At 43.1% G+C, this 22,989-nt stretch overlaps 1 protein-coding gene across 6 annotated transcripts in view; it reads right to left on the bottom strand.

Moving 5' to 3' along the window:
* PIR (pirin) overlaps window positions 1-22,989 on the bottom strand; it is a 104,229-nt gene that overhangs the window by 68,387 nt on the left and 12,853 nt on the right. For 3 of the 6 annotated variants that reach the window (XM_050964511.1, XM_050964521.1, XM_050964493.1), the window contains 2 exons: window positions 22,424-22,558; window positions 20,716-20,808 (listed from right to left, as the gene is read on the bottom strand). In XM_050964511.1, the coding sequence (XP_050820468.1) occupies window positions 20,716-20,808; window positions 22,424-22,519 (189 nt within the window). In that variant the 5' untranslated portion in view covers window positions 22,520-22,558. Of the gene's footprint in view, window positions 1-20,715; window positions 20,809-22,423; window positions 22,559-22,793; window positions 22,819-22,871; window positions 22,953-22,989 lie in introns of those variants that run through there. The other 3 variants (XM_050964484.1, XM_050964530.1, XM_050964502.1) reach the window with 3 other exon arrangements.

The raw sequence follows: 22,989 nt of genomic DNA, 5'->3' as shown, positions 1-22,989 counted from the left end.
GCCTCTGATCTTTACATTGGCTCTGCATCTATAAAAGGACTGTAAAATAAAGCCAGCTGAACCGGCCACTGAGAAATTCCCAGTCAGCCACATTACATGTAGGGGCTGGTCAGGGGCATGGCCAAGAAGAGGTTCAGCTCTTCTCAGCCGCCAGAACAACCATTTGGGGCCAAAGCAGCTGGGCATAAGTTATAGCATATCACTTGTTCCTGCTCACCTCAAGAACCAGCCCAATGCCAGGTTGGCCTCAGAATCTGGGACCACAAATGAACTGTGCATCTGTCTTTGAGTCACCCTCCCACACAATCTGAGCCATAACTCAAGTGGAGCAAAAGAAAGCCAAAACAAATTATGGATCATCGGCAATAGAGCCAAGAGTGGAGGAAGGGAAGGAGTACAATTACATGTAGGGGGAGAAATAAAAATAAGGCTAAATATAAAGCAAAGATATAAAATGTACCACACATTTAGACTTCCAGACTAAATAGTTTGTTAAACCAAATTTGATCCTCCACACTGAGGACAGACAGACATCAACAGACAGCTATTATCAAAGAGCTTCTGCTCCTTACTCCAAGCCAAATTCTGGTATTGCCAACGTATTGTCAGACCTCCAAAAATCATGAGATTTAAAAAATAACTTAAAAACATACTTGTCATATGCTTTTGGATGTTTGCAGTGTTGTGGTAGTCGTGTGCATCCCACGACATCAGAGAGGACAAGGCATGTCTCTCTCATCAAAAGAAGCTGGTCCAATAAAAGGTATTATCTCACCCACCTTGTTTCTCTGGTATGCCTTTTGAGTCTCTCTAGAAAGCCTGCTTGTTCCCAGGGCATGTGTAATCATTTCAGGTTCACAATTAAATCTAAAATGCACATGGAAAATACACACCTCCCTGCTGACTGCTTGGAGGAGGACTCTGCTTACTCTTTCAAAATACCGGGGGTAGCGGAGTAGCTTTTCTATCCCTGTCCATCTCCTTCCCATGTAATTATCCTCTACACCCTCCTCTTCTTTAGTCTCCCTCTCATCCCATACATTTTCATGAGCCCCCTTAGGCTTCCTCCTCTCCCCTCTCCCTCTACATTGTTCCCTCAGTCTCTCCATTCACCTCTTCAGTCTTGTGCTCCACACAATCCCTTGTATTTGCACACTGGGTTCTGTCAGGCCACATCTGTCGGTTTTTCCTTGGGGTATCATAGTTTCAACCCCCTTTAAAAACAATGAGAATGGGGCCCATCTCTATTAGACAGCCTCACATCTACATGCCAGGACTGTATGAAAATGGCAGCCATCTTTCCTTGGTTTCAGCCCCACTGGAAAAGATGGACATTTTGAATCAGGAAAAATTCATAAGCTGGAAGGCAGAAATACAGAGATCAAGTGACATTTAAAACCTCCAAATATCACAAGACTGTGGGCAACAGTAGATTCAGAGGTGGATTAAGCAGGGCAAGTCATTGGAGTTGATATAGATGTGCGTCCTCATGTCAAGGCTGAACTTTGCTTGCAGAACATAACCAAAGAGCTGGGTTTTATTTATGCAGGGATCAGAGGATGGAGGAAAGGGGTAGAGACTTTTTCCATATGAAGGAGGTCTTGTCTGCAGGCACAAGGCAGGTATTACTGTCACCTGGTCAAAAAGCACCCTGAGCTGTGCAGCTATGAATCTGTTTATATTTTAGAGAACCACTCTATACTATTTTTGAACAATGTGAGTTTGCTTCAAATTCTCATTTTTAAAGAGAACAAGTTAATTGTTAGACATTGTATCCACACTAATCTTCCTCCTCATCTAATGTACCCTCTGCCTTTCTTCAAACAACCTAAAGCCTAAAAGCTTCTGAAATTTATCCTGCATATATTACAAGTTTCTGAAGCGCCTATTTCAATTACAGAGACATTGCTAACATTTTTAAGTCTCTAGAGCTAAGTCCTTGTGGTTTATGATGTTTGTACTGTACTATGCATCCACTGAATTACAACCTTCTTGGGAGTTCTGTGCACCACTTTATGTTCAGTATGAGTAGTGTTCATCTTGTACTCAAGAATTGCATAGTAAGAACCAAGTTTTTTTTTTAATTGACAGCTATGCTTCCAATTACAAATTGTTTTCCTGACTTTCAATAGTTTTTCCTCTCCATTTTAAAAAGACATTATCAAATGCTGTAATAGTTCATTTTTACTCTGGTTTAATGCCATACTAGAAGGTTTAGTTCAACAATTTTCTGCTCATTTTTCACCTTTTTATTTACTAAAGGTTGATGGCTGTCCTTCCACTCCACTTAAGGAGGATTATTTCCTCATGATTTTTTAGTTAATGTAAGCTTCCTCTAGTGCCTGGCTGGCTTACTCATACACCAAAACCTGCATCGTCATGCATTAGCTATTTCTTTCAAGACATAAGGAAAGCTAATTTTTAAATCAAAGGGCCAGTTCATCAGTAAGTTATTCTAATTTGATGTTGACATAAACTCCATGGAAGTCAATGTGGTTACAACAGCATGGCACTGGTATTGAATCAGGCTATTTAGACTCTGATGGACAACATCAGATGTCATACGCCAAGGAGTGGAGCTACAAGGGATGGTACAGAGGTACAGAGCCTCTGTGCCTCCAGTTGATTCCTGGTGTCTGTAACCTAAAAGAAAAAGGCCACTTGTTTAGTACCTGCACAAAATATTGGCAGCTATATAGAGACCCCAGCACAAACTCTCTTTCAGCAGAAGGCTCAAGGTGACGGAGTTAAGAATCAATTCCTCTAAAGAGTTACCTCACTGATCCTCCCCAAAATCCTATTGTTGGCCTTATGTATAGTGGCATGATGAGAGTGGACAAGAACTAGTTACATCTGGGAGAGTGGGCAGGGTAGTGTGAAAAGCTGTTTTGCAGTCCCCCAAAGAGTGTTAATTAACCCTTATGGGTTTTAGGCAACTTTGACTGTAAAACTTAAGATGCAGGGCCTAACTAGGATTAATTTAAACAAGGTCTTTGCACTTGTTTTGCCCTGGTTTATGGAGTTCAAGGTCAATCCATGATTTAAAAATATCAGTCTAAACTGGGTTGAAAGTAGTTGCTTTAAACTGCATTTACTCTCTTCTTGAAAAGAGACTGGAAGCAGCACCAAGTCCTGTCCTAAGGATTTTAAGTGTCCAATAAAGTTGACTGCAATTTTTCTTCTTGCAACAGTATTTATTTTTGAATTGTAGCATTACCGCAATGTATATAATCTTACAGGAGAGCTTACTAGCATGAAATGGTCAAATAATTTTTATATGCAAATTCTATCTGACAATAGTCAAATTTAACACAAATAGGATAAGAATGTCTGCAGTAACTCAGATATTCAGCACTCTGCCCACAATAGCATTTGTAATCTTCGTTTTCACTTTGAGACTCTGCCAGATGGAAGGGAAAAAACACTTAATAGTAAGTAACCAAAGAACGAAGAGCCCTTTTTGCCAACAGCACATAAGAGCATGAGCCTGTCAACAAAAAATATTGAGACTTTTAAGCTTGTTTGAAACAAAATACTTATCAGAGGAATGGAAGGGAAGGAAAAAAAGTCACATTCTTGAAGTCCAACACATATGCACATTTCAACATTCATGGCAAAGAGTTCCCCCTCTCTCTCTGAAAGGAGGGAGACATAACTGAGATGAGGTTACTTATTTGGTTTTTTTAATGTGTTAGACTCCAACAAAGTTGCATGGCACTAGTACCCCTCAGACATAATTACTGTCCTTCAAAACAGTTATAGACTATCATGTGTGGGGAGGGATAGCTCCATGGTTTGAGTATTGGCCTGCTAAACCCAGGGTTGGGAGTTCAATCTTTGAGGGGGACACTTAGGGATCTGGAGCAAAATCAGCACTTGGTCCTGCTAGTGAAGGCAGGGAGCTAGACCTCAATGACCTTTCAGGATCCTTTCCAGCTCTATGAGATAGGTATATCTCCATATGTGGTTAAAGGTTTGGCATGGCTACATAAGCTTTTAACTAGCAGAAAAACCTTTCCTATAAGATATTCATGACAATAAAATGAATACCATTAAGTATTAATAACCATTAATACCACCAAGAGTCAGGTCTTATATATCACAACAATCAGAATGGTTTCAAAATATGACTAAAGTCAAGTCAGGAAAAAAAACCCAGAATAAATTAGGAGCCATTCCCACATATCTCAATACCCAACTTTTAATTCAAAAAATACCACCGATGGAAATAAACAGCATAAAGATGTACTAGGATTTTGTGTACCAAGTTCATCATTATTTCAATGTGTTTAAATTTAGAAAGACTGTGATACAATCTCTGTTACTATGTGTTATGAGATAAATTAACTTACCATATAGAAAATTACTTAGTCACATCAGATAATGATTCACCTCAACATCCTGCTGCGGACCACTTAGCAAAAGCCCCTTTCATGGAGCAACATCCTTCTCAAATCCCTGTCCAATCTCCCACTATTTGGTTCACAAAGCTTCTCCTTTTGCTGACCATCGGGAGTGACTTGGGTTAGCCACAAATTAAGGTTTCAGAACCATAGGTTAAATACATTAAGCATGCTCGTAGATTGTGGAACAGTGCATACTGTCATCTGCCAATCCCTTTCCCTGTAGCGTCTGAACTACGTGAGCAGAGCAGTGGACCACTAGGATGCAGGGAGCGAGTTTCTTCAGCTTGGATTGCGCCACACTGCTTCTGTTCTCTACTCCGAGAAAGAGAATGGGTGAAGAGATATCAGAGCCAGCCAGAATTGACTATGCCATGTGCTCTGAGGGTCTGACCCCTGGAATTCAGGGGCCCTCACAGCCTGAGGCAGCTGAGCTGCTCACTGCATATTGACAACTCATGATTTTATTGCAAATTTCACATTTGCTCTTTTTCTTGCAGCCCCCAGCTCCTGATGTCATGAGAATCGTAGTTTTCATTTAAAATAAAAGTACATTTTTAGCCCTTGTTGCAGAGAAAAGCTTGACAACATGAACACTGAAGACTCAATGAAAAAAAATTAAAGGCAAATACAGAGTCAAAAATTTGTTGTCTTCTAAGATCTTGTGAAGTTTAAGATAATCCCATGATTCTGGTGGGTTGACTAATGATTCCTGAATGTTTGAGGTTGATGAGACTGCACTCTGCATTTGACTAGGGCTGGCCCTTTCCTCAGTTTATGCCTGGCTTTTGTCTAATAGATGTGTCTCTAAGGGTATGTCTACACTACAAAATTAGGTTGATTTAATATAAGTTGATTGTTTTAAAAATCAATTTGATACAGTCAATTGTGTGTGTCCCCACTTAAGACCATTAAGTCAGCGGAGTGTATCCACAGTACCAAGGCTAGCATCAACATTCGGAGCATTGCACTGTGGGTAGCTATTCCACAGTCCCCACAGTCTCCACTACCCACTGGAATTCTTGGTTGAGCTACCAATGCCTGATGGGGCAAAAACATTGTTGCAGGTGGTTCTGGGTACATGCTGTCAGCCTTCCCCCCTGAAATCAACGTCAAAAAATCATTTCTCGTCTTTTTTCCTGGGTTACCCGTGCAGACAACATACCACGGCAAGAATGGAGCCCGCTTAGCTCACTGTCACTGTACATCACCTGGGTTCTGCTGGCAGATGCGGTACTGCAGTGCTACACAGCAGCAGCTCCTTGCCTTTGAAAGTTAGCAAAGATGGGCAGCAGCCGTATTGTACCATCCGCTACTGTCTTCTGGTCCCTCCTGGCTGGCCTCGGTGAGGTCGGTTGGGGGCGTCTGGGCAGACATGGGTGCTCCTGGCTGGCCTCTGTGAGGTCGGTCGGGAGCGCCTGGACATAAATGGGAGTGACTCCAGGTCATTCCCTTCTTTAAGTTTTGTCTAATGGAGATTCAGTCCTGCCTGGAATATCAAGCAAGCCTTCTAAAGAACCAGAGAGCCAAACGGTTGCTCCCGATCAGAGCCCCGGACATCCTGCTTCTATGATGAGCTGCATGCCATTCTAGGGGGTGCCCCTACAACTACCTCACCCCATGCTTCCCTCCTCCCCCACCCCTCCCAGGCTACCTTAGCAGTTATCTCCCCATTTGTGTGATGAATTAATAAAGACTGCATGAATTTGAAACAATGACTTTATTGCCTCTGCAAGTGGAGATCAAAGGGGGGAGCGGAGGGCGGTTGGCTTACAGGGAAGTAGAGTGAACCAAGGGGGTGGGTTTTCATCAAGGAGAAACAAACAGAACTTTCACACCGTAGCCTGGCCAGTCATGAAACTGATTTTCAAAGCTTCTCTTATGCGCAGCGCACTCTGCTGTGCTCTTGTAACCAACCTGGTGTCTGGCTGCGCTTAATCATTTTGTCTTTTAGAATGGAGTTCTGATAGCACAGATTCATCTCCCCATACAGTGATCAGATCCAGTACCTCCCGTTCAGTCCATGCTGGAGCTCTTCTGCAATTCTGGGACTCCATGGTCATCTATGCTGATGAGCTCTGCATGGTCACCTGTGCTGATCAGCTCACTATGCTGGCCAAACAGGAAATGAAATTCAAAAGTTTGCAGGGCTCTTCCTGTCTACTTGGCCAGTGTATCTGAGTTAAGGGTGCTGTCCAGAGTGGTCACAATGGAGCTTTCTGGGATAGCTCCTGGAGGCCAATACCATCGAATTGAGTCCACACTACCTCAAATTCAACCCAGCGGGGTCAATTTTAGTGCTAAACCCCTCATTGGGGAGGAGTACAGAAATCAATTTTAAGAGCCCTTTAAGTCAACAAAAATGGCTTTGTTGTGTGGATGAGCAAATCGATCTAATGCTGCTAAATTCTACCTAAATTCATAGTGTAGACCAGGGCTAAGTCTGTGTAAAGTGAATGTAAATCCAAATGGTAGTGTTTTTACCCTGACACTGCACAGATTTAGGCTGTGCAAAGTAGCCCTTGTGATATGGCTGCAATATAATGGAGAATCAAACCCAATGATTTTTCCACTCTTGTATTGAGCAAAAATGGGCAGACTGTAGAACTCTTTACTTAAAAATATAAAAGGGGAGAAACATCCAAATCATAATTTGAAGGTCAGCTTCTTGTTAGGTCTACATTTATCTTAAACTTGTTTGTTAAAATGATAGTCTAACTAAAGGCTAGTCTACACTGCCACACTACATTGGTGTAGCTGCACCACAGTGAAGACGCGCTATGCTGACGCATAATTTCTCCACCTCAATGAGAGGTGGAAGCTATGTCAGCAGGAGAGCGTCACAGTGAACTGTGGACACCGCTTTAAGTTGATGTAACTTCTGTAGCTCAGGGGAGTAGCTTCTTTCACACCCGAGCGATGTAACTTAGATCAACTTAAGCAATATTGTAGACAAGCCCTCAGTCTACTACAAACAGGATTTATATTTGGCTGATCTCCATTTATTTTGTATTTAATTAGTTTAATTAAAGAGATGGAAAGTTTTTCCTAATATCTAGCCCAAATCTCCCTTGCTGCAGATAAAGCCCATTACTTCTTGTCCCACCTTCAATGGACATGAAGAAAAATTGTTCACCATCCTCTTTTAAACAGCTCGTACCATAGTGAAGACTGTTATCAAGCCCCCCCTCAGTCTTCTTTTCTCAAGACAAAACATGCCCAGTGTTTTTAACCTTTCTTGATAGGTCAGGTTGTCTAACCGTTTAATCATTTTGTTGCTATGCTCTGAATTCTTGCTGTTTTGTCCACACCTTTTTAAACTGTGGTGTCCAGAAGTGGACAAAGTACTCCAGCTGAGGCCTTACATATGACACTTCTGTGAATACACTCCACAACGTTATTAGTCTTTTTTTCACAACTGCATCACATTGTTGATTCATATTCAATCTCTGAACCACTATAACCCACAGACCCGTTCCAGCACTACTACCACCTAGCTAGTTATTTCCTATATTGTAACCGTGCATTTGATTTTTCATTCCTAAAGTTCAGTACTTTGCACTTATCTTTACTGAATTTCATCTTGTTGAGTACAGATAAATTCTCCAATTTGGCAAGGTCATTCTCAATTCAAATCCTGTCCTCCAAAGTGCTTGCAACCCCTCCCAGCTTGGTGTCATCCACAGATTTTATAAGCATACTTTTCACTCCTTTATCTAAGTCATTAATGAACATATTGAATAGTACCAGATCCAGGGCTGACCCCTGTGATACCCCACTAGATACATCCTCCCTATTTGACAGCAAACCATTGCTAAGTACTCTTTGAGTAGAGTCTTTCAACTAGTTGCACACCTACCTTATAGTAATTTCATCTCGATCATCATTCCCTAGTTTGCTTATGAGAATGCTATGTGTGACCGTGTCAAAAGCCTTACTAAAATCAAGATTTATCACACCTACCGCTTCTCCCCTATTGACTAAGCCAGTAACTGTCATCTTCTAATGAAAACTAACATATGAGGCCTAGTTATTATTGTGTGCAATAGAGAAAATACCTCAGGAAACCTCTTTAAAAGATGTTCACATTAAAACATACCTAACTGCTTCGCTGAACCAAACGTAATGTAACTTAGTCCCAATTCACAAACAAAATCAGAGTCCAAAAAATCCAGCCAGTAAGATGTCAGGGTTTGGGGGTTTCAAAAAAACTCAACCAGTGATGTGCAGAACTCAAAGGTTTCAGTTTGCAGAAGATTCAACAAGCATTATTGTTTCTGTTTTGTATGAGTTTGCACCCAATGAGTCTCATTGTGAATTTGAATCAAGTTGCACAGTTGCATCCTAAACTGGCTGCACAGCCCATGGAAACTGAGGCCCGTATATTACACAAACACATAGAGCGGATCTGAGTGTGAGACAGAATCGCGGAACCATCAACACCAACATATGGTTGTAAATAAACAAAGAGGAATAAGTTAATCTACTTCTCTTAAGACATTTACAATACTCCACTAAGTATCTGGCAGCCTTGTACAGAACGGACATTGAGATGTTCCAGCGGCAGTCAACAAGAATGATAATAAGGCTAGATTATTAACTTGAGCAGAGGCTGCAAAAACTCAGATATTGTATACTAAAAGTTAAGCTTTTAAAGTACTCAGTGTGGAAGCTTCATAGAATAACACAGCCAAAACTAAGCACTAAGCTAACAAAACATTAAGCGTGAGCTGGACAGTTACTGCACTTTGCAGGAGAATAATATGAGTTCCTTAAATGATACCTTATTGGCTGTGACTCTTTGGGGCATGAATTGCAACGCCTCTATGTTTGCACAGCACTTCGCATAAAGGAGCCCATAATCCATAAATAGCAGTAATAATAATTTTCACCATTTATAAAGGGAATACCAAAGCCAGAGCTATACTTATTAAACAGAAAACACACTCAAGTGTTTATAATTAATTTTTGATTTCACAAATTTTACCATTTAATATGCTGGGAGGCAGAAAGGTGGGATAAGGCTATCTTTGTTCCTTCCTGATCTCCCCAGGAGCAGAAAATGCTGCTAAAGTGCACCCAGGATGTGGCCCACATATTTTTCTAGAATATTTTTTCCTACAGTGTATGTGGCTATGTAAGTGAGTTTTGTTTTCTGTGAACTGCACTTTTAAGTATTTATTGGTCTGCTGCCATGCTGAGTGTCAAGATGTTAGAGGAAGCATACTGCTTTTCCCTAGAGACTTGTTTCTTTCCTTGTTCTCCTTTTATTTTTATATTATAGGGCAATTCAGATTGAAAATAACCATATGTGATTATGCAAGTCTCTCTGCTACAACTCTCAGAACTCCTCATTGACAGGTCAACCACAAACATGGCAGCCTCAAATACCAAAATACCCCAAGGGCAAAGAGTTTCTTAACCCAAGATGTAATTACTGAGGCAACAGGCTGTACCCTCCTGAGGATGAAGATATATTCAAGTGTTCTCTCTCTTTGCTTGCACCAAATATGAAGTCCTCTGTTTGTATAGGCTTCTACCATCCGAGCACCCATACACCAACAAACTAACTTGTAACCCCCTCCTTATCCTGACAAGCTTGTTGTGGGCATTTGGTTGAGTTCTCTTGACAACAACAAATCAGAATGCAGGGGCAAAATAAAAATGTTTCAATATATTCAGCATGACAGTACAGTAATAGGCATATCCTAGGGCAAGGAGGGGTCGGGAAAGACTCTGGCCTTCGCATTTTTTAAACCAAAGGCCCTAGTCTCCCATCACAGGAGAAATTCATTCTTTCACCAGAGAATCAAACACTTGGATATAGTTCTCACCTCACAATATCAAGCACCCTCAAGCTATTAAGTGGTTGTACTGCCTCTCCTTACTCCAACTGGAACAGGAAATTGTCTTTCAGCAACAGTGAGAATATCTGGTAATGAGGTAGCTGAGTAGAGTTGGATGATAAATGATTTTCCCATCCCATGACTATTTTTGAGAATTCAAAAATTTTTCCCATCCCAAATTTGGACGGAAGTCACAAAGTTTTCCAATTTGAGTCAATTCAAATGTTCCACTGTGATTCTGACTTTTTTTTTAAGCTTTCGCAATCACATTTAGCTTAAATTTCAAAATAAAAAGCTATTTCAAAAGTGAAAACCCGAATTCTTCATTTCTAAAATATTAAAATTTTGAAAAAAAATTCCCCAGAAGTTTTTCAAGTCAGGAGAATCATCAAAACTGACCCTGTTTTGTGAACAATTTCCATTTTAATCAATCAGCATTTTTTTTATTAAAAACATTTTATTGAAAAATTCCCAACCAGCTCTATAGCAGAGCTGAATGCAAGTGGCTTCCAAACCACACTTTTCTCTGTAATGATTCTAAGCTGACAGTAGTTATAAGTGAGACCACAATTTGAAACACTTTCAGTGACATTATTTCATCAGCCAAAGTCTGTATTCGTTTCCTTGAGTTTCTCTCTGCAATTTTTAATGAACGTATACTTTCAGGATCTATTTACAAGCACAGACATTTGGAGTTTGGGAGTGGGGAGGGGAAGGGGCGGGAATTACCAGTTCTGACAATCATTTTTATTATATTTAAGTGAACATTTTTACGTTATAAATACTATTTCTTCTTTACATTTCATGTTACAGATTCATACCTTGTTCTACTAGAACGAAATAGTAGTTTGCATTAAAAAAAATTGTTTTACTGTTATATTGACCTTACAGTGATATATTTATGTTCATAAAATATATGATGGTGTGATATCAGCACTATACTATAATGTTTCCTTTTAAGTTTAACCCCATGTCTTATGTATTATAATAAAATGGGCAATGAAATAAGTAGTACCTTACCATTATAATTAAACCTTAGAAGAATAGCTGCTGCATTAAGCTGCTGCATTATCCCAAGTGTGTCACATACAAGGACACTGGAACTCAGATTTTTCTTGTTCTTTCATCTTTCTATTAGTGGAGTCAGAAGGCAGATACTTGTCTAATGGACACTGGCTCAGGTCCTTGGTGTTATAAAGTCAATGGAATGCCTATTGGTTTCAATAGCCATTGGATCATATCGTTAAAACATAAATTAAGAATTTCTTAAACAGGAATTTTTATGAGTACTTTCCACCCACAAGTAAATACTCATGAAATAAATTCTTACTTCATTCAGCATACTGATTTTTTCTGCTGCCACACAATGCCATCTGCCGGTTCTCATGAGAAATAAAGTTTGATGGATTCAGCCCACTGACACTATGTTTGCTGTACATATTAAATCTTCCTGCTGTAAGTTCATGATTGTTATAAATAACCAATCAAATGACAGTTGGAGTTCTGCGTGAAGACTCGCCTCTAAGTCAACTCTCAGTTCTCATTTAAAAAAAAATTCTAGCACTCAAGCTTAAGGAGAAAAGCTTGTAAGTGGGACCTGAGTACACCCTAAAGGTGCAAAAACCAGAAGACAAAAAGGGACCACAAAAATTCCTCTTTAAAATATGATTCTTTTGGGCCTAACTCATGATTTTTGAATACTTGGGATTGGCCATACTGTTTACTGTTAGTTCCTATCCTGTGCATAAATTATCATTGCTTATGGAATAATCACTTCTCTACATTGGATTAAAGCCAATATATTTTTATGTCTTCCTTAAAAAACAAGGCACCTCTGAATATTATAGTGATCAAAAGCAAAGTGAAGATGGCCACTCTTCACCCTCCACTCTTGAACAGTAAAGGACAGTTTTACCCCAGTGGCTCAGGGCGTTCCTTTATATACAGTCCATTAAGGGTTCAATTCACCTGTATGTGAAAGGCCTTCACCATCCTATGCACCATTTTAAATCCCATTTAAACCTTCTTGGATGTCTGGTTGGTGGATCTTGCCCATATGCTCAGGGTCAAAACTGATTGCCATATTTGGGGTTGGGAAGGAATTTCTCCAAGTCAGATTGGCAAGGAACCCAGCAGATTTTTGCCTTCTTCTGCAACATGGGGCTTGGGTCACTTGCAGGTTTAAATTAGTGAATTCTCTGTAACTTGAAGTCTTTAAACCATGATTTGAGTACTTCAGTAACTCAGCCAAAGGTTAGGGATCTATTACAGGAGTGGGTGGGCGAGGTTCTGTGGCCTGTTCAGATTCATGAGGTACAATTTCCCTTTTCAAAAGCTGTGCTGACTCTTCCCCAACATATCCTATTCGTCTATGCGTCTGATAATTCTGTTCTTTATTACAGTTTCAACCAGTTTGCCTGGTACTGAAGTCAGCCTTACCGGCCAGTAATTGCCAGAATCCACTCTAGAGCCTTTTTTTAAAATTGGCATTATATTAGCAATCCACCAGTCATTGGGTACAGAGGCTGATTTAAGCAATAGGTTACATACCATAGCACCTGGTAAATGACCAGTTCTAAATAAATTAAGTGTCATGCACACTTTAATATTACATACACTTTAATATTTGTATTTTATAATCTTGAAGCTTTATCAAGAATCACTCTCTTTACCTGGTTCAGCAAGTTTATTATTGTGCAAAAACATGAAAAACTTATTGTCTAGGTTTCTGTCCAACAAAAGAAAGTTTACTTGCTTTAATATGCTGTGTGAAAAACCTTCTGGCACTCAGTAGCCTGAATGCTAGTTAATCTGAGGAGAAGAAAATAAGCACAATTTTAAAAAAAATGTACATTATGCAGTGAGTTTAAACTGTCATGTCTATTGTATGTTTTGTGCTTGCTCTTATATGTAATGTAAATATTTCTAACAGTCAGCAATATAGAAAGAATACATAGTGAGTCCAACTAGTTCATTTTCACTCGAAATGTATGCCAATGAGCTTTAAAAAGTCAAGTTCTAAGTGGAATTCACGGATTTCTCAATCACTTTTGCACAAATACACCACATAATTAACCAGCTTATTAATCATTAGAGAAGACACTGAATCTAGGATGAATTTTGGTATGGCAAATGGCGATATTCTTTAAATATTAATGTGAGTTGCACTGCTAACTCCCTGCATACCACAATGCAAAAATGTATCACTCTGCATTTGCTCCCATTTCCATGTTAATTGATCTTGTATTCCTGAGATACTGAGGTCCTCCCTCACTCTGAGTAGTGTTTTATTCCAAAAGTAGTCTAATTGACTTCAGTGGGATTGCTCTTGCTGTAAAACACTGTTCAATGCAAGTAGGGTATTGCAAGCTGGCCCTGAGGTTTTCTGTAACCTCCATGGCTACTTTGTTTGATACCCTGTGCTAAATTTCTCCCCATAGACAATGGAGCCCCTTTTCTTTAAAATGCATAAAAAATACTGTAACTCCAAAAACATATTGTTAAAATGCTAGTATTTTGAACCACCACAACCTTACTTCTCAAATGCAAATATAATATTGCACATGCAGTTTGCATGGGTAAACTAGGCCTAAGGCTTACTAGCAAACACTACGAGGGCTTTAATGAAATGAAGAACTCTTTCCAGGAGGGATTCCATATGCCGGACCTACCTCATATGGAAAAATTTTCCCTTCAAAACTGAATTACCATTATCCACATCCATACGTACAAACTCACTGCAACTCAGAAGTGCATTTGGGACATGATTGCTTTCCCTTCCGGGAAGAAGACTCTGAAGTCCCAGTTTTAGGAGTCTCTCAATAGAAGACCTTCAGCTATGGAACTGACCTCCTCTTACTGGAGAGTACAGCTTGCTGCCCTTCAAGGATGAGGGTAAGATACATCTGTTTAATTAGCGTTGGTTTTAGAGTGCTGTGATGAGATGGGTGCTAGCCAATTAATTGTCATTACACCATCATAAAAAAGCGTGTTTTGGCCTGTGTAGCGGGGTGGTTACCCACTCCTGCCCTGAGGGAGTCAAAAAGCAGCCCTGGAGAGGGCTGCAGCTCTAAAAGCTGGGCTGATTGGGGAAGCAGCTGCAGCTGGGCCATGCCCCAATCAGGCCACAGCTGGCCTGTATAAAAAGGTTGTGAGCCAGGAGCCCAAAAAGTCTCCTCCCTCTGCCTGTAGAGGGAGAAGGACCTGGCTACAAGGAGCTAGAGACAGAATACCTATGTGGAGCAGGACTGGGGAAAGGCAGAGGAGCTGGGGAGCTCCAGCCTGGAAAGCCCCAGGCTGCAGCCTAGCATTGGGCTAATAGATACTGGGGGTTGCAGAGGGCAGCCCAGAGGTAGGCCAGGGCAGCAGGTCCAAAACCCTCCTTGCCAGTGATGAGTAGGCTGATACTGCAGTCTGCCCCAGGACATGGGGCTAGACAATGACTGGCAGTAGCCATATACTGAAGTGAGGTGGGGATAGTGGGTGGGGGTTCCCCAGGGAGGGGAGACCCTGAGAGAAAGGGGTTACTGCCAAAGGGCAGCCCCCCAGGCAAAAGGGGCACCGGGTCCAGGGAGGGACACAGAGGGCCAACAGCAAGCGGTAACGTGGATCACCGGCCTGCAGAGGGCGCTCCAGGCTAGAAATTGAGCTAATTCCCTGAGAGCCCAGCAGGAGGTGCCGCAGGGGTGAGTCCACACCCTTACAGCCACCCAGTAGGGATTGTAGTGTTCTTATCATGTTATTCAAGACGTCCAGCTCCTATGGTGACAGATGACATGTAAATAACTGCAAAATAATAGTTTGCAAAGGGGTAGCGATGGGTGGGCTGAATATTGTTTAAAGTATAGCCAACATCTCCAAGCAAGACCAACTGTTACGGTCTGCCTGCAAAGAAACAAACCAGAAGTAGTTTGAGGAAAGATGCATTCAGTTTCTGTGTGGTTTTAAGTACATCATAAAAAGGAGATGATGTTAGGAAATAGAGAAGTAATGTTAGAGTTTAACTGGCAGTTAAAATCTCTATCTCTCATACACTTTGGCATATATTAAATCAACAGTATTTTATTGCAGCATCTAATTTTATCAGGAAGAAACCTGCATCATGAACCTCGCCACCTTCCGCTGTAACTGCAAGGTGTCCTTCTTTGATCTGCCCTCTCTAACTTAAAAACACACAGCAGTATGCACATTTAAAAAACAAACACACACAAAAATAACCCTACCAAAACAAAGAGGACATGTAATTCTCCTCCCGGGGAGAGGAAGAGAAAACAAATCACACGTAACAGATATGTCACTGTCAATCATGTCACTTCATGTATTACTGGAAGGTACCCAGATACTAAGATGATGAGGGCACTAAAAGAACCTATAATGAATAGAAACGTATGAATAGATTACTTCTGGGGGCATTCTGCGCCAAAAAAAAAAATCTGCACACAATATTTTAAAATTCTGCAACTTTTATTTGCCAATAAGTAAATGCAGAGGCTCCAGCATAGCAGTGGGCAACATAGGCCACTGGCTGCATGAAGGTGGGAGATCACCCTGCAGCCCCTCACCCTCAGGACACAGACTCAGCAGTGAGGCTGCACCTGACCCTAATATAGCACATAGCCTGTCCCAGAAACACCCTGGGACTCTGCCCCTCTGGGCCAGGTGCACCAAAGGGGCTCAGTGTAGGCTCGTTGGGAGAGTTCCAGATTCAGGGGCAATGGGACTCTATAGGGGCTTCAAGAGAATGCCCGGCAATGGACTGCAACTTCAGGGAAGGCTGGACCGGAGAGGCTCATGCTCAAAAACAGCCCTCTGGCAAACTGATGGTTCCCATGGAGATTAACAGGGTATGGGTCCCCACACTCATGGACCTGGGATGTAGTCAAAGTTACTTGTCAAGACTTCATCACCACCCCAAATCCACAGAAAGGAGTCATCCAATTACAGTATATTGACAGGGATGTGAAGCCCTACCTCAGCACTTGGGTCATCGTGGACAGCGAGATCAGAATCATGATGGTAGGCCTAGCCTACACAGTCATCCGCAGCTGTGATTGGAAGGGATTCACAAGGGTTCTACACACTACAAACCCTGAGCCAGGCAAACCAGATCCCATGTTTGAGGGGGAACCCCCTCGAGGAAATGAGGGAGACATCTAGTAATCCCGACACTGACTTTGAGGGAGCCCAGGGCACCAAGCTCGACAGCCCTGATGAGAAGGCAGACCCTGTTCATCAACATGGGGAGGATCCACCAAACTTGGGCGCCAACTTTGGCCAAAACTAGCGAGAAGACTCTAAACTCAGTTGAGCGCACAAGCAACTGGCCAGCATAAATGGAAGGGTCACAGAGCCTCGATCAGCAACAGAGTACCCCCAGTTTGAGCTAAAACAGGACTGCCTATACTGGGTTGACTGTGACCCGCAAAGTCAAGAGGCCCAGACTCAGTTGCTTGTGCCCTGGTGCCACAAGCGAGCTGTCGTGAGGTTCACTCATGATGTCCCTGCTGCTGGGCACTGGGCCATGAAAAGACATTGGGCCAAAATTTGGACCAATTATTTTTGTCCAGGAATTCACCAGGAAGTCAAAGACTTTTGCAGGTTCTCTCCAGACTCCCAGCTTATCACTCTACAGTGAGCACTGAAAGCCACATTACTCCCACTACGCATAGTGGGGGTACTCCTTGAGAGGATAACCGTGGAACTGGTGGAACCCCTCAAGAGAAGTTTCAGATACATTTTGGTGATCCTGGACTCTGCTACCCACTTCCCTGAAGCAATCCCCCTCCATAATATCACAGCCCAGACCATTGCTGTGGAGATATTCAAGGTCTTTGCTCAAGTGGACCTCCCGCAAGAAATCTGGACAGACCAGGGCACAAACGACACATCAAAGTTGCTTAAGCAAGTCCGCAACCTGTTGGGCATTGAGATGATTCAGACGTCCGTTTATCACCCTCAGATGGATGGCTTAGTGGAACATTTAAACAGAACCGTCAAGGGCATGCTTTGGAGATTTTCTCTGACAGAGCTTCTGCTACTCACAATCTGAGAAGTTCACCAATCATCAACCAAGTTTTCTGCATTTGAGCTGCTTTATGGGAGGCAGCCACGGGGAGTCCTGCACCTGGTGTGTGAGAGCTGGGAGCAGGCACCTTCCCCATTATAAGGTCTCCCCTGCAGTACATCCTCTGACTGCACCCAACTTGAAAAGGTGGGGGTCTTAGCAGGCAAGAATCTTCACAACACACAGAAGTCACAGGAGCAGTCATACACCCAGGGAGCCAGGAAATGGCCTTTGAACCAGGGGACAAGGTTCTTCTGTTACTCCCCTCTGAGGAGTCAAAACTGCTCACCCAATGGCTGGGGCCTCATGAAGTGATCCGCCGGATAAGGCTATTAACTATGAAATCCAGCAGCTGGACAAGAGGAAGAAATTACAAATATACCACGTGAACATCTTGAAACCCTGGCAGGATCAGAAGAGGTTGCTGACTGCCCCTTATAGCCCTGAGGCAGAGTTGAGCTCAGCTAACCCCATCCCTTCTCCCTTGTAAGGCTCTGTCTACACTACGGGATTATTCCAATTTTACAGAAATCGGTTTTTAAAAACAGACTGTATAAAGTCGAGTGCATGTGGCCACACTAAGTACATTAATTCGGCGGTGTGCGTCCATGTACCGAGGTTAGCGTCGATTTCCGGAGCGTTGCACTGTGGGTAGCTAACCCATAGCTATCCCATAGTTCACGCAGTCTCCCCCGCTCATTGGAATTCTGGGTTGAGACCCAAATGTATGATGGGGCCAAAACAGTGTCGCAAGTGATTCTGGGTAAATGTTGTCACTCAATCCTTCCTGCATGAAAGCAACGGCAGACAATCATTTCGCACCCCTTTTCCCTGGATTGCCCTGACAGACGCCATAGCACGGCAACCATGAAGCCTGTTTAGCCTTTTGTCACTGGCACCGTATGTATACTGGATGCTGCTGACAGATGCGGTACTGCAGTGCTACACAGCAGCATTCATTTGCCTTTGCAAGGTAGTAGAGACGGTTACTAGCCCTATATCACCATCTGCAATTGGAAATTGGCGATGACGGTTATCAATTCTTTTGTACCATCTGCTGCTGTCATGGGTGCTCCTGGCTGGCCTCGCTGAGGTTGGCCGGGAGCGCATGGACAAAAATGGGAATGACTCCCCAGATCATTCCCTTCTTTATGTTTTGTCTAAAATTAGAGTCAGTCCTGCCTAGAACATGGGGCAAGTCTACTGGAGAACCAGAGAGCACAGCCGCTCCGGGTCAGAGGCCCAGATATCCCGCAGAAATTATGAGCTGCATGCCATTCTAGGGGGTGCCCCTGCAACAACTCCACCCATTGCTTCCCTCCTCTCACATCCCTCCTGGGCTACCATGGCAGTGTCCCCCCATTTGTGTGATGAAGTAATAAAGAATGCAGGAATAAGAAACACTGACTTTTTAGTGAGATAAAATGAGAGGGAGGCAGCCTCCCGCTGCTATGATAGTCCAGGCAGTACAGAATCTTCATTAGACATGGGGGGTGAGGAGCTCAGCCCCCAGTTGCTATGATGAGGACGGTTTTCAATCCTTTTGCACCATCTGCCGGGAATGACCAGGAGTAATTCTCATTTTTGCCCAGGTGACCCCGGCCAACCTCACCGAGGCCAGCCAGGAGCACTCACAGTATGATGAGGACAGTTTCCAAGCCTTTTGTACCGTATGCCATCAGGAAAGGAATGGGAGCGGATGCTGCTATTCAGCGCCGCAGCACTGCATCTACCAGCAGCATGCAGTAGACATACGGTGACACTGGAAAAAGGCGAGAAATGATTTGTTTCCCTTTTCTTTCACAGGGGGAGGGGAGTAAATTGACGACATATACCCTGAACCACCCGGGACAATGCTTTTGACCCTTCAGGCTTTGGGAGCTCAGACAAGAATGCAAATGCTTTTCGGAGACTGCGGGGACTGTGGGATAGCTGGAGTCCTCAGTCCCCCCTCCTTCTCTCCATGAGCGTCCATTTGATTCTTTGGCTTTCCGTTATGCTTGTCACGCAGCACTGTGTTGAGTCCCTGCTGTGGCCTCTGTCTAGAGATTTTTTCAAATGCTTTGGCATTTCAACTTCTTGAATGGAGTTCTGATAGAACAGATTTGTCTTCCCATTAAGCGATCAGATCCAGTATCTCCCGTACAGTCCATGCTGATCAGCGCTCCACGCTGGGCAAACAGGAAATGAAATTCAAAAGTTCGCAGGGCTTTTCCTGTCTACCTGGCCAGTGCATCCGACTCCAGATTGCTGTCCAGAGCGGTCACAATGGTGCACTGTGGGACAGCTCCCGGAGGCCAATACCGTCGAATTCCGGCCACACTAACCCTAATCCGAAATGGCAATACTGATTTGAGCGCTACTCCCCTCATCGGGGAGGAGTACAGATATCGATATTAAGAGCCCTTTATATCGAAATAAAGGGCTTCGTTGTGTGAACGGATGCAGGGTTAATTCGGTTTAACGCTGCTAAATTCGGTATAAACGCGTAGTGTAGACCAGGCCTATATGAACAAGGCCCTGGAGCTCAGCTTGGGCCAGACCAGGGCAGGAGCCAGACGTCCTTCCCAGGGAGCCAAACTGTCCACGGAGTCCGTGACCAGCTGTGGTGGGTGACAACTCTCCTGAGCTGGCCTGGAGTCAAGGCAAGCCATTGACCCAGGAGACTCAGGAATCCAAAGAGGAAGCAGAGAGTGAGCCATTCAACAAGAAGACTGGGAACCACGCCCCAGTGGCTGCAGAGCAACCCAACCAGATGCCATTAAGAAGCAGCCCAGGGAAACGAGACTTTGGTCCTGCTGAGTTGCTAGAGGTGAGGCAGTAACCCCACATTTCCCTGCCAATGAAGCAACAGGATCACTCATTGCTTCAAGGATACTAGGCTGGGACCCAGTGGTGCAGGGTGGGCCCAGGTCCCCTTGCACACACTCATGGCTGAAGGCCAGAGCCAGTGACTGTTTGTTTGCTCAGCCCACACCCAGGAGGCCTGAGCTACTGACTGTTTATTTACTCAGCCCACACCCATGAGACCTGAATTATTGACTGCCAGTTCATTCAGCCCACACCCATGATGCCTAAGCTGTTGCTCTTTTAGTTGCCCCACTGCAAGCCAGAACTTCCGAGCAACAGATCTGGCGTAGGCACTTAGTCCCCGACGCTACCAGGGGAAGGGGGTGGGGCCCTGATTCTGAGAAGTGGGAACCTTACAACATTGCAGTGACCAGTGTGGACGCAGCTTTCATTTCATTGCACCTTGTTGCTACACATGGAGTACCTGTACTCTATACAGCACCATCCATGTAGACACAGTCACAGATGCAATAACAGGTCCCTGAGTTATAATGACACTAGCAGGTTCAAATTTAAAAACACATACATCAGAAAATCACCTAAAATTACTCACCGTCTCAAAACCCCGATGGGGGTGATCAGGAAAGCCAGCTGGTTTACCTCCTTTGAATTCATCAAGCAACAAAAAAGGATCCACATTTTTTAACTGAAATAAATCAAATTTAGGCTGTTTAGACAAAGATTTTGCATCAAATTCTACTTTACATGCTGCACACAAAACATAACATTGTCAGAAATACTGAACCTCAAAATATCCTTTGATTCTTAAACAAATTCTCTTACAGCCCAGCATTCAAAATTTAAGTTACACAAATATAGGTGCAAATGAAATTATAGAAGCTATATCATTTTTCAGTGCTTGTTATCTTTATTTCCTGTGTTTATTTTTGAAACGTACTAATCAAAACAGTTTCATAGCATGTATACCCAGTAGTTTAAAAATAACTATAGAACTATTTACAGATTGGTTCCAGTCCAATGAGAGCTCCTCCCCCAGAGAAAAGATTCTCACTAATGATCGACTCCAGCAAAAGCTTGAGTGAATAAACAGAACTAGACGCATGCCTGGAAGGTCAGCAGACAGATTCTGATGGATGCACTGAATTCCAGAGTCCTGAACTCTGGGTAACACCATACCACAAGGCCCCTTGTTATTTGTCAACTTGAGTGCATCAATTGATCTCAACTGCTGTAGCGCCACACAAGGATAAAGAGGCAGGCTCTAAGACAGCAAGCACTCAAACTACACAGAGCTATATTGGGAACAACCAAAGTCAACACTATGAACTGTACCCAGAAGCAAACCTGAATCCAGTGCAAGCTATGGAGAGCACAAATATAATGTGCTCCCTACCTACATGAAGCTTCAAGAAGCAAGCATTCTGCAACAGCAGTTTTCCCCATAGCTTTTAGGGGTAGCATCATCTAGTGTTCATTGTATTAATCCAGTCTATGAGCCTAAGACACAGATAACTGGTAAGATCTATACGTGAAAGAGCAGCAAAGAGTCCTGTGGCACCTTATAGACTAACAGACGTATTGGAGCATGAGCTTTCGTGGGTGAATGCCCACTTCGTCGGATGAAAGATGTCAAAGAGAAGGCCACAGTTTGCAAGACAATACCGTGGCACAACTGCCACTCTTATCTAATAACAGCCATGGTCCCCACAGCAGGACCCCCAGTTCTCCTACTATATCGACAAAAGTTTGAAAATCTCCAACTTAAAAAGTAAATGAGGCAGGTATCAACTCACCTGTTTCTCCTAGAGCAGGGGTCGGCAACCTCTGGCATGAGGCTGCCAGGGTAAGCTGAGGTATGTGCTGGCCGTGGCTTCCTGTCACCCCCATTGGCCCGGAGTGGCAAACTGCAGCCAGTGGGAGCCGCGATCGGCCGAACCTGCAGACATGGCAAGTAAACAAACCATCCCATCCCAAGCCACGTGCCAGAGGTTGCCAACCCCTGCCCTAGAGGCTTTCACAGCATTACCTCCATCATCTCTGGTTGAGCATCACCAGCTTCCTCTTATCCAAGCCCCAAAATCATATCACAACCAGAGCATCAGGAAAGCCCTGACACAGGACTGGGGACTTACTATTATATTAGTTGATGGTGCTATTTTTTCCTGCTGCTGTATGAAGCTAATGCATTATGGACGGGTTTTGCTTTTCATATATCCACCATCAAACATTCCAACCAGGAAATGATCATCATTCAGCATCACATCAAATATCTTTGGGAGGCGAGAAAGTATAGAGCATACCTCAGGCCTGCCAATGCTTCTCCGAACACGTGCCCCAACCCCTTCCGCCTGCTCAATGCTGAGTACAGTTTTGATAACTTTCCTCAGAGTTACCATCCTTCTGAAAGAAGATGCAGTTTCCAAGACTTCAAAAATCTGCACAGGGAATAGATAAGATTTTTAAATGTTGTCAATATTATCTCTTGGAAAGTAAAAAATCAAAAGCACCCTAACATACAAACAGAGCAGTTAACAGCTCAAAACATTAACTGCAAATGAAGACAGAAACTTGGCAAAAGACTATGACATTTTGGTTTTACTTTAAATCCGCAACCAACCAACATGTTGCCTGTAGCAAAAGCCAAAACAGCAGATGGGGGTTTCCATTTACTTAAGCTAAATAGTTCATTTTTCCACCAAAGGAAAGTTGCACCTCATGCCTCAGATACCCCCCACAGCGGTAAAGTACCTTACTGCTCCTTATCTGATGCAGGACTGCAATGCCTGCAAACCGCAGGTTGCTTTTCATTTAACTCCCTCTGCTCTGCACTTCACAGTAACTAACTCAGCATGAGTCAGCACAATCA

Source organism: Gopherus flavomarginatus, chromosome 1, assembly GCF_025201925.1.
Source record: "Gopherus flavomarginatus isolate rGopFla2 chromosome 1, rGopFla2.mat.asm, whole genome shotgun sequence".
NCBI classification, from domain to species: Eukaryota; Metazoa; Chordata; order Testudines; family Testudinidae; genus Gopherus; species Gopherus flavomarginatus.
The sequence above is the reverse complement of the archived record's forward strand: the minus strand, read 5'-3'. Positions and strand labels throughout refer to the sequence as shown.